A 12,112-nucleotide genomic window follows, 5' to 3' on the forward strand; every position below is an offset into this window, starting at 1 on the left:
TTGCCGTTTCTTCCCTTTCAGAAGTGTGCACTGAGCTGTGGTATCTTGCTTGGGATAGAGTTGCTCAGGTGTTAGCTGTTAGACTCTAGCTTCTTGTTTGTTAATTCTCTGTGTGATGGATGAGCTTAAGGCTCCGCAGATGTTTTACCTGCAGGTTCCAGCTCCTGGCCTCATGTCGTTTCGCGCACACAAAATCTCCTTTCGTGGTATAGAGGTACAGAGCAAACTTTGGGAAAACCTAAATTTGCATCAAAAGCTCAACGTTGTTGGGTGTGTGACTTGTGAACCAGCTGGGCAGTGCCAAGGTTAACAAGAAGTACTGTGTTGTGCTGAGAAAGCAGACAGCCATCTCCCAAACAGTTTCTCTTTGTGCGTCTTTTAGAAGAAAACTATGTTCTCTGTGGTGTGTGATCTGCGGCGCCAGCAAAAGGCGCCGGTCCCCACTGCGCAGGCGCGCTGGAACCCGGCAGTGTAGGGGCGTGGCCAGCGCCTGCAGGGCATGCGTAGTGCCGCCGAGGTTGAACGCTCACTCAGAGCGGCGGCGGCGGTTAACGGAGCTCGGTGCCGCGAGGTCAGGTGAGGCGGCCCTCTCCTCGGTCGCCATGTCGGGTTGCGATGCTGCCCTCGCGGCCCTTTCCCTATGTGAAGCGGGGACTGCACGCGACAGGGGCCGCCTTTCGACCTGACGGTACCGTTCGGAGCCCCGGGTGCCCTGCATGGCGGCTGGGTGCCGGTGGCCTGTGCTCTGCTGGGACCGGCGGGTGCGGGCTCCGCCAGCCGCACCTCCGCCCTCAGTGTGAGGCTGAGCCTGCGGGGCAAGCCGGCGGCGGGGCGGGAGGGCGCCGAGCTGGGAGGAAACGGCTCCGTCCCGTAAACGCAGCTGCTGGTGTTGAACTAGAATTCATGCAGACTTAGTGTTCGGATGGTTTTCTGAGTGTAAATGGTTGCTTTTCCTTTGCTGTGCCGTTGTGCTGGGTGTCTGTGTGCTTTGCGGGATATTGCTCGGTGCCTTTGGTATGCAGCCCAGTGCCCCGGCACCTTACTTGTGTTATCTGACTGGCACTGTGTGCACAGGGCTCTGTGGTCAATAGGTTATGAACACAATTGGACCATCGGCTCGTTGTGTTATATAAAAGTGGGGTTTCTTATGGCAATCTCCATCTATTAGGACCTGGACGAGGGCCCTTGTATCAGGATACTTATGCTGGGGATGGATCATAGTGATTGCAGAAGGGTTTTTTTAATGGGCATTTATCCTTATAAATCTGCTAGCAGATGAGCTTGTCTTGCTCATAATATCTCAAAGACAGAACCAGGCTTATGAAAAGGCTGTCTTGAAAATGAGGCAAACCTCCAAAACTGAATGAATGTGTGACCTGCTGTGGGCATAGCAGACACATTATAGGAGATGATAATCGCTGTTTCTCATAGGCATGCATACAGAGCGGGGTACTGTTAGCTTGTATTGTTTCTTAATTAAGTCTATAGAAGATGCTTTTAAATGACTGTGGGATCTTGTATCTTTCTCACGTAGAATCAAAACCATTTCATATTTCTGTTTGGAACACACCCCTAGAGCAAGGGATGACAAAGTAAACAACGAAATATAGGTTTGGGGCTCATTCCTTTCTAATTTGGGATGTTCACATTCGTTTAAACCATACTTTAAACTAGACTGAGCTTTATGCCAACAGTCTTCTGCAGTAAATTATAGTGATGATTCTATGGTTCTTAAGCAAACAGGCCCAGAGCTGTACACTGTTCGTTTGTAACCACTCTATTGCTTTTCAAAGCCTTTATATACTTAGAGGTTAGTGTCTAAATGTAGAATTGCTTATATGCTTGTGTCTTTCAACACTGTGGATTTGTACTTGTTAATGTTTTTACTCTATGCCTTATTGACTGTCGCAGAATGTGCAAATAATCTGGTAACCTCTACAAAGCATTTAATAAGTTTGAAATCCTTCCTTCCTGAGTGGAAGATAATACAGACTTCTGTATTGAAGTTAGGAAAAAACACTGCAGGCTGATCAGGAAGAGTGAAAAATTTATACAAATTTATACAAAGTAACCGTAATCATTTCTTGTGTTAATGTCTCGTCAGTAGGTTGTACGTCAAAGAAAACATGGCAGATCCTTGGCAAGAATGTATGGATTATGCAGTTACACTGGCAAAGAAAGCTGGGGAAGTAAGTATAAACCATTTATAGCTAATAATGTTATTTATTGAGGCTAGTATGTGTGTAGCTTTTGAATGAACTTTGGTGTTGGGTATTCTTCTGAGGAGTATTAAAAAAAGGAAGGAATTAGCACAGTAGCTAAACAGCTGTTTCAAGATTGGAGTGTCTTTCAGCTTGGTTAGTGTAATAGAAAACTTGACATCTCTCTTCGGAATGAGAGTCTAATAAAAAACAAGGAATATGTTTTGTTCCTTAAACTTCTTTTTATAATTATTTTAGAGTAATGGTAAACGATGGCTATTTGTTTTTTCCTTTAAATTTGTTTCCCTTATTTTTTGCATACCGGAAAACTGTTGGCTGTCGTTCTTTGGAACACTGTTAGTTGGCTTTACACAGTGACTTGTTGGCACATCATGCCATGCCGTTTTCTCTTTCTGAAGAATGCTTTACATCTGCAAATAAGAAATATCTCTCACAGTGTCTGTACTTTAAAGTTTCATGATCTAAGATCTCTTGAAAGAGCTTTTCTGTCTTAGCGAAGGCTCATCATAGAAGCTGTTAATGAAGGTTCATTTATTCACTGTAGTTTTGCTTGGTACAGCTGTCTGTAGCTTGAGAAGATGGCACGTGCGATAATGCTGTCCCCAGAGCTGCAAAATAGCAAAGCACTGTCCCTGCAATGACCTCATTACATTCTTCCCTGAAAAAACTTTCTGAGTAAACTAATAATTTGTGCTGTGAGGCATGCGTTCTTATTCAAGCTGATTTTGCCAGTTTTAAGATTGTAATGGTAAGATCTGGCTAAAAATGCATCATATAATCTCAGTCCTAAATATGTTTGTTTATTAGTTTATAAATTTAGCACAACAGAGCTCGGTGTCGTGCACCATTGTATAGGTCATGTAGAAGTTTGTGCTGAGTAGGGACTGGAGAAGGATGTAGGGGTGAGCTCCTGCAATTAAATGGAGATTTTGCCACTGTTTGTCTTTCTGTTACGTACGTGCAGTATAGAAAATAGCAGTAAAAACGATGCCCTGTGATGCTCAGATTTCCTGAGATAACTAATTATTTTCATGCTGTTAATGAAGAAAGCTTTTCCCACCCCCCCCTCTTTTGTTAACAGATAATCCGTGGAGCACTTAAAGAAGAAAAATCCATTATGATTAAAAGTTCACCGGTAGATCTAGTGACTGAAACTGATCAAAAAGTGGAAAACTTCATTATCTCATTGATAAAAGAAAAGTATCCTTCTCACAGGTATAGTTTCTAATGGATGTGGCTCTGGGCAGCCTGGTCTCGTGGTTCGTGACCCTGCACATAGCACGGGGTTCAAACTGTGTTATCATTGCGGTCCTTTTCTACTCAGGCCATTCTACGATTCTAATCAGTTCCATTTTGATAGAAGGGAACAGGTAATGAAATGAGAAGTTTGATTTTGCCTGGGAATATTGTTACAACTGTCTGTTGGAAAGTCACAGAAATCTCCCATAGCTTTAGTATATTGTTTCATAGTGCTCATTTTTTTTCCCAAATGCTTTGAAATTCATTGCTAATTTTGTTATCAGCTTAAGAGAGATATAGTAACAAAACATAGCATCCACAGGGCTCAGTGGCATAAAATTACCATGGGTCAAGGCTAATAATTCTGCAGTTCAAAACAAATACTCTAAAAAAACAGATTCTGAAATTTGAGTTCTTGTGGTACAGCCACGTGTGTTTCTTGGTTTAGTAGCATGCCTGATCACATGCATTTTGCCCTGTCTTTTGGGATGGCTCTGATTTGGTTTTCATCCCTTTACCAAGTTCCCTTTCAGAACGCTTGTAAAACGAATGCGGTTCTGAGTTTAACAATTTTGCCTTATCTGAGTTAAATGTTAACAATGAGTTACTGTAGTGATCTAAACACAAGAGTCTGACCATAAAAGCTTTCTTCAGTTAAAATACAGGAAACAAGCAATGTTTTATAGTACAAATAAACTGAGAGTACTCTATCCAAAACTTGGTGATGGTGTTACTGTCTAGAATGAAAACTTCACTGTTTAGAATGTTGAATTCCAGTGAGGGATATGAAAAAAAACACTTTTTCCCCCACTGTTTGTGCTATTTTCTGACATCATAAATTTCAACACGAGCTTGGTCAGGTGCAGTTGGTGCTTTCCAGCTTTTCTCATCTTTTCACATACGATTACTGATGGTATGAAAACCTGTATCTCGCTTCAAGAACTTAAGTTTCAAGGACATTATCGTAGTGCAGAACCCTTAAACAATTTCTTTGTATCTTTTAAATATGTTTCCCACTGCAGCTTTATTGGAGAAGAATCGGTTGCAGCTGGAGAGGGCAGCATTTTGACGGATAACCCCACATGGATTATAGACCCTATTGATGGAACTACCAACTTCGTACACAGGTCCACCTTTCACTTTTTGTGTTAGCAACTTCAACTGGTTAACACTTTTCTTTCTGCAATTCCTGGAAAGTATGGCTTTTTCTCTTCTAAACTGCTTTAAAGGAGAGTTTGTTAATAGTTACAAACTGTTGAAATTTAATGAGACAGTGGATAATTTTAATTGTTATTGTAGTGTTTCTGTAACTTTTACAGTAGTCTTGCTGTAATCATGAACATACATTTCTTCAAAGGCTTTAACTATGTGTGGTCAGCAGCCTTGAAAAGCATATGGAGTCAGAATTAGGAGCTGCACCTTCAGAGAGGTTTTGGTGAAAGGCAGTAACAGCTCCAAGCACTGATTTCCAGCAGCTTTCAAATTTGATCTGGGAGCTCCTACAGTGAAAGAAAATGAAATTATCACAAGTGGCTGCCTAGTGGGTGTTTTGTATGTTGAGAAGGGGGCTCTCAGGGTAATGACGACTGACTGTTGCCTCATCTTTGAAACACACAGTTTGACCTTGGTGAGCTTTTTTGAATGTTCTTGAATTCCACTTTCAAATGACTATTTCTGCGTGAGCTACAGCTTTAAATAGCTGCTGTATCCTGATAATTAATGTGAATAAAAAGCCACAAGAAAAGAACACGTTCTGCTAAATTTACCGACTTAAATCTGTAAGGAAGTGAAGGGAGATGACTAACTTCTGATGAGGCTGTTTTGGCCAGACGGTTTGTTCCTTCTGAGAAAGGTTAGTGGTATGGAGGCCTGCTTTTATTCTTTGGCTATAAAAACGGCAGTCCCCAAGCCCAGAGGTAACGTTCCTAGCTTCCATGGGTGGAAAAGTTTCTGTTTGCCATTGTAAATGGTGTTGTTGGGTGTATTTTCATAGTAAACTGCACAAATTCTAGAAAAAGTATTATTTCCTATATACTCCACGTTTCCTTTTTGAGTATATATTGCATATGAGTGAACGTTGTTTTTGTTAAGCATAATCATGGTAACAAAAGTTTTGGTATCTTCACATTAGCAAAATGTTTTGTTTTGTAGGTTTCCCTTTGTGGCAGTTTCAATTGGCTTTGTTGTAAACAAAAAGGTATACTTTTCATTACTTAATATCTAATCAAGCAAAATCAACCATTTTCTTGTTGCTAGTTTTTATTAAGATTTGTATTTTCATAATAAATAGGAAGAAAGAGGAAAAAACAGAAACTTCAAGGTATCTTTCCTTTCCCTTGCAGATAGAGTTTGGGATTGTGTATAGCTGTGTTGAAGACAAGATGTACACTGCCAGAAAAGGAAAAGGGGCATTTTGCAATGGTCAGAAACTGAAAGTGTCAGGCCAAGAAGGTAAATGGAACAACACAGTTGTTTTGTGTTGGTTTTTTTTGTTTGTTTTTAATAATTTCATTTGTTTTACAAGTGGTACATCAATACTTTCGGACTTGGATGTATTCCTGTTTCTTAGCACACTGTTTGCTTACAAACACAGGCTTTTTGGCCATGAATTATTTAGATTTGAGAAACGGTCATGTTCTCTTTGATGCTCTAACATGCTTATGATCTTTGCACGATCAGCACTCGGCTGTTGAATTTCTTATTCCTTGTATGTGTTGTTTTTTTTTTAAATTGTATTCCCTGCAAGTCTGTAATCCCTCTGTTTGTTCTTTGGAAACCATAACAAATCTCTTGAACAATTCAACTTCATCCAGCTGTCAACTTTGTGCAGGGTTTAAATTGCTGTCACTCTTTTGTACTTGCCTATCAAAGTCCTCACATAAAGTGGAGGGCCTTTAAAGTTCTGAGAGCTTATCTAATTTTTCTAACAATGCTTTTTCTTAGTAATGGCATCAATTAATATATACATAAAATTGAACCATCTTATGCTATATTGACTTCATTTCATATTGTTCTGCCATTATGCCTATAAGAAAGGGTTTTTATATATCCAGTACGTGTAGTATTAATATTTAAATGACTTTTATTCTTTTGTGTAAGAATGCAATGGAGTAAACTCTGCTTGAATTTATCTTAAGCTTAATAACAGTAATTAGGTATGTAAGTTGTACTGTTGGAAAAATGAGGTTTTATTTCTTTTTCAGACATTACAAAATCCCTTCTAGTGACAGAACTGGGATCAAATCGTGATCCAGAGACTATAAAAATTGTTCTTTCTAACATGGAAAGACTTCTCAGTATTCCTATCCATGGGTAAGATGCTGCTTCTTTTTGGTATTTACTGGTAGTGTTCCATGAGATCATTTTTAGGACAGATCACTTGCATATTACATTTTGAAAGTGCAGTGGGACATAAATGTTACTGTGTAGTAGCTCTCTGCAGAGAAACTGTATTTTCATTTTTTGAGACTGAGATATAGTTAAGAAGACAATAACGAATCAGTATTGAAAGTTAAAGCATGTTGGGGTTTGTTTTCCTAGTTTTGGTTTTCTTTAAGGAAGTATGATTGGAGAAGCTATGTTAGATTAAAGCAGCTGTTAGATTTCTTATTTCTATGTAGTAACTAAAGTTGGTTTTATTTGCTACTATAGAAGACAAAAGTTGATCTTCCTTTCCTCTTTTGATGCTTCGCAAATACTTTTAATTTGTCCAAATAATTGACTCTTAGCTCAATGTGTTCCTCATTTCTTCTCATCTAGGTGACCTGAAACCTGCATTTGCCCAAAGCTTTTTCTTTATTTAAAGCTGGTTTCAGTAGACAGATTTCTGTTGTTCAGTCTGCTTATGTTTCTAATCTAAAAGTAGTTCTAGTTTTATGCTGAGATTCTCAAGGTCCTTGTTTGGACATTTAACACTTAGTTTGTATTTCCAGAAAACCTTCCAGTCTCATTGAGGAATATATGCTGCTATATAATATATGCTGCTATAAGTTAGGATATCATAAAGTGTTTCCTCACTTCAACTTTAGTATTTTGTGTGTAAAAAGTAAACAGAGCTTGAAGTTGGTTTAAGTTGCTTCTTGCTGTAAATTAGCTGCTATCAGTTATTTTACTGATAATTGAAATAATTACTTATATAAGTTACTTATTAATTACATCAACATTTCCAAAAGAAGCTGAAATTTGTACCACAAAGAAGGTTTTGATTAAGTTATCCAGTCTGGCTTTACACTGTGTAATTTATTTTTTATGATGATTGCTATTGTTTTGGGTATTTTTGGGGTTTTTTTGCAAGCCAGATATGTTTGCTGTGCTTCCCTTGAGAAAGGGAACTAATCGTCTTTTCAGTACTGATAAGTGTACGTTGTATTTGAGGTCTTGTATTCAGAAAGCAAAGTAGAATATTTGTTGTTGTTTCATGGGTAAATCATAGAATTTTAGGGCTTGGAAAGGACCTCTGGAGAACACCTAGTCCAACCCCCTGCTAAAGCAGGTTCCATACAGAAGGTTGCACAGGAAAGCATCCAGACAGGTTTTGAGTATCTCCAGAGAGAAGACTCCACAGCCACTCTGGACAGTCTGTGCCAGTGCTCTGTCACCTTTAAAATAAAGTTTTTCTTCTCATATTCATAGGGAATTTCCTGTGTTTCAACTTGTGCTTGCTGCTTCTTGTCCTGTCACAGTGACAGGAGCCTGGCCTCATCCCCTTGACTCTTGCCCATCAGATTTTTATAAGCATTAGTAGGATCCCTTGTCAGTTTTCTCCAAGCTGAACAGTCCCAGGTCTCTCAGCCTCTCCTCATAAGGGAGTGTTCCAGGATTCTAATCATCTTTATTGCCCTCTGCTGGACTGTCTGTGGCAGTAGCTTATCTTTCTTAAACTGGGGAGCCCAGAACTGGACACAGTACTCCAGATGTGGCCTCACTAGGGCTGGGGACAGGGGGAGGCTCACCTCCCTTGAACATGCTCATTAACGCACCCCAGGATACCACTAACCTTCCTGGCCACAAGGACACACTGCTGGTTCACGGTCAACTTGCTGTCCACCAAGACACCCAGGTCTTTCTATGCAGAGCTCCTCCTCCAGCTGATCAGCCCTGAACCTATACTAATGCTGTTATTCCTCACAGGGTGCAAGACTCTGCACTTGCCCTTGTTTGAACACTGTCAGGTTCCTCTCTACCTAGCTCTTCTACCTGTCTAGGTCTCACAGCCTTCTGGTATGTCAGCCATTCCTCCCAGCTGTCTTCCATTATATATATATATTTTTAGGCTGAGAGGTTATTCAATATTTATTATCTTTGTAAAGCCACTTTTAAAATTGGAATTTATAAATATTATTTCTGGGAATTTGTTATGCACACAGCTTCAGGCTATTTAGAAAAAGTAAATGGGAATGAAGTCACGCACATTTGTTTCACTGCAACATTCCATCTTGTTTGCTCTAGCTCAGCTCGTTTTGCACATGATGCTTTTGTGTTCTTTGCCATGTGCACATACCTTGTGACTTCCTTACAAACTGTTCTTAGCCAAAAAACAACTGTCTTCTCTAGGATTAGAGCCGTTGGTACAGCAGCTGTGAACATGTGCCTTGTGGCAGCGGGTGGAGCTGATGCCTATTATGAAATGGGGATTCACTGCTGGGATATGGCAGGGGCTGGAATCATTATCACCGAAGCAGGCGGTGTACTCCTGGATGTATCAGGTAAGCGTAGGAAAATGCATGACATTCCTTTGTCATTTTAAATAGCTGAAAAGAGAATGCATGGAGGTTATTACTACTAGATAGAATTAACATCCAGTTAATATATGGATTCAGTTGTCTTATAACTTAATAAGAGCATACCACTTCTTAACCCATTTGGCTGAGCACCAAAAAAGAACTAAAAATAAAGCTAAAAAGGCAGTAAACACGTGTTGAGAAGAATTGAAACGTAGTTCATGTGCTGCATAAAATCTGTTAAATATGGTTTTCTCCAGTGTCAGAATGTGGTCCAGAATCATCACGTATCCTTTTTTTGTTAATGCTTATTTTCTTAACAACTTTTAATTTCTTTTTTCAGCTACAAGCTACTTAACTTGCTTGCTTTTATTTCTAGGTGGACCATTTGATTTGATGTCTCGGAGAATAATTGCAGCCAGCAGTCGACCTATTGCAGAGAGAATAGCCAAAGCACTTCAGATAATTCCTCTGAAAAGAGATGATGCAACTAACTGAATACCAAAGCTGCACCTTAAACATAACAGTTATACAGTGGTTCTCTCATGTGGTGATTGTTCTACACCTGGCACCTGATTAAAAAAAAAAAGAAAATAGATTGTGTTCTTGCAGTACTGGATAGCTTATGGTGTGACTGTTAAGTAGCGTTTTGAGATTGGACCAAGATCTAAGCAGGCTTTTATTGTCAAGTATTCTGTTTAACATTAAAAACACATACTGTTTGCTTCCTTTTATAGATCTACAACTGCTGTTTTGAAGCTTTATACTATGGAAAGCATAGCTTAAGACCCTTTGTTTAGTTACATAATAACAAAACAGATTCACCAGCTCAACCCCACATAATTGCATCTGACCAGAAGCTGAAGGCAATACTGTTAATCCAGTTGCTAAACTTTTCTCTCCTGCCCGTTGTTTCTTTTTCAGTGTCACTGGCATATCAATTTCCTTGTTAGGGTTTTTCTAGAAGTAGTTTGTGTATTTCCAGTGTTTTGTTTTTTTTTTAGTTGCTTGTAGTTTAGGATCTAATTCAAAGCCTTCTTTAGTTACCTGTCTTTCATTTTCTAGTCATGTTTCCACTTTTTTTACATTAGATAAGCACACTTTTGCTTTATGTGGCCAGTATTCTTGCATATTTATTACACTTGCAGAAATACTAATTACTGTGCTGGGAAAATGTGGGTTGTTTTTTTTTTCCCAGGAGTAAGTTCTGAGCATGCTTCCTCTTGACAGATGGGCTTGTTCCTAATCAAGACTGAAGTATGACTTAAATTTGTCCTGTCAGTTGGAATTATCAGCTTGTATGTTCTCACTCTTGATATTTGGAACGGTAATAACCATTAATCTTGTTGGAGTTTCTCCATGGTGAATTTATTTCAGAACCTAAGGAACAATTAAAGTCTGAGCTGGCAAAAAATAAGCCAGTAGTCCAGGCTTCTGACATCATTCTCTGTAAGTTATAAAAGCAATGGCTGACTGAGTTCAGGTTTCCATTGTGTTATGTTGTGTATAGGCAAAAAAGAAAACATGTTTCTAAACCTAAACATTTATCATCATATCATAGTATCATAGTATCGTGTGAGTTGGAAGGGACCTTAGAGATCATCGAGTCCAACTCCCGGGATTCGAGCCCTCTAGTGTAGCAGAGCGGCACTTCTACCCCTTGCGCCACAGGGGGGATTTGAACCCGGGCCTCCGGTGTTGCAAGCAGCACTTCTACCACTGTGCGCCACATAACAGTAATCTATTGCATTAAGTGTATAGCTCTAAGCTTATAAAACTATACTGTTCTTTGCATCTTTGTATTTAAAAGTATCAGTCTACTGACCAAACAATGAATGCACTTTAAGAAAAAAACCTTAATTTTGATCAGTTTTCAACCTGAGTTTTTCTACCACTGAGGTCTCCAAAAAGAAGGTTGTCTTATAGAGATTGTCCAGTCAAAAGACAGCGGTATTTTGGAAAACCTGACTTCTTGGACTATTCCCACTATTTTTGTTTTGGACAATGATCTCTCTTGGAAGTTCCATCAGATCTCGTATGTAATTTTGAACCTTTAATATCAGTTGGTTTGTTTTGTTTTGTTTTTTTGCAAATTTGCTGAAATGTTGTATTTGAAATTGTCTAATGCCAGATGATTAACATTCATGATCAGCAGCTGCCCGATATTCATAGGTCTTTGTCAAAAAGTCAGACTTAATTTTACTTCTCAAGTTACCATTTGACATGGGTAGGAACTGTTTGGCCATTCTACTGTAACTTTGCTGCTGTAAATGATTTGGGATCATTGTTATTTCTCGAGTACGACTGTTGTACCATTTCTCTGGCTTTTGTAGAACAAACCCCGCATAACTTTCTTTTTTGAAAACTGATTCATTTGTAAAATGGAGACGTAGATTAAAAAAAATAATAATAATGAGGTGAGAGAATATGTTCAGAATGAATGGGTCCTGGAGCAGCCGCCGCTTCAGGTGTGCTTTCCTGCTTAATCACAGTATCATTAATGTTAGAAAAGATGTCTGAGATCACCTAGGCCAATGGCCCACCTACCAGCAATGTCTCAATTATCAATGATAATTTTCTATGACAAACTGCAGGGCTTTTCTATTTCTTCAAAGCAGGGTCTTCTAGTAGATTTTATCAGTGGGAGTGTTTTCCTGCTTGTAATACTGCTAAAACCAAACTAGTAAGAGGCCCCAGGCCTTTGTCCGACCCTGTTAAGCAGCCCTGAAGAATCACTTTTTTCCTTCAGTAAAAAATATGGATTATTATTTGTAATATCCATGACCCAAAGCTATGATTTTAAGGCTCTTCTGTGCAGTCTAATGCCTAGGGCTGACTAAATGCTTTGACTAGACACAAGATGTCAACATGTGAGCTCAATGTGATGCATTTTAAATACAGAAGGTCTCTTTTCATGAGCTTCCCATCCTC

At 39.2% G+C, this 12,112-nt stretch overlaps 1 protein-coding gene across 3 annotated transcripts; it reads left to right on the forward strand.

The window, feature by feature from the left end:
• Window positions 1–477: 477 nt before the first annotated feature.
• IMPA1 (inositol monophosphatase 1) lies at window positions 478–11,635 on the forward strand. 3 transcript variants are annotated; one of them, XM_072329382.1, is made up of 9 exons: window positions 478–576; window positions 2,108–2,189; window positions 3,304–3,437; window positions 4,484–4,588; window positions 5,613–5,658; window positions 5,804–5,912; window positions 6,665–6,773; window positions 9,015–9,166; window positions 9,561–11,635. In XM_072329382.1, the coding sequence occupies exons 1-9, from the start codon at window positions 500–502 to the stop codon at window positions 9,677–9,679; spliced, it is 933 nt and encodes a 310-aa protein (XP_072185483.1). In that variant the 5' UTR covers window positions 478–499; the 3' UTR covers window positions 9,680–11,635. The 3 variants fall into 3 exon arrangements, with proteins under 3 accessions (XP_072185483.1, XP_072185482.1, XP_072185484.1); XM_072329381.1 differs by having other exon boundaries at window positions 489–576; window positions 2,105–2,189; window positions 9,561–11,577; XM_072329383.1 differs by lacking the exon at window positions 478–576 and adding an exon at window positions 639–688 and having other exon boundaries at window positions 9,561–11,577.
• The last annotated feature ends 477 nt before the right edge of the window (window positions 11,636–12,112 follow it).

The sequence above is a fragment of the Excalfactoria chinensis genome, chromosome 2 (genome assembly GCF_039878825.1).
Source record: "Excalfactoria chinensis isolate bCotChi1 chromosome 2, bCotChi1.hap2, whole genome shotgun sequence".
NCBI lineage: Eukaryota > Metazoa > Chordata > Aves > Galliformes > Phasianidae > Excalfactoria > Excalfactoria chinensis.

What these genes read in the sequence shown, in the direction of transcription:
- IMPA1 (XM_072329381.1), top strand. Translation starts at nt 500, where the DNA reads ATGCGTAGTGCCGCCGAGGTTGAACGCTCACTCAGAGCGGCGGCGGCG. An exon ending in TGGCAAAGAAAGCTGGGGAA is followed by an intron (nt 2,190 to 3,303) that starts GTAAGTATAAAC and finishes TTTTGTTAACAG; the next exon opens with ATAATCCGTGGAGCACTTAA. An exon ending in ACTACCAACTTCGTACACAG is followed by an intron (nt 4,589 to 5,612) that starts GTCCACCTTTCA and finishes TTTGTTTTGTAG; the next exon opens with GTTTCCCTTTGTGGCAGTTT.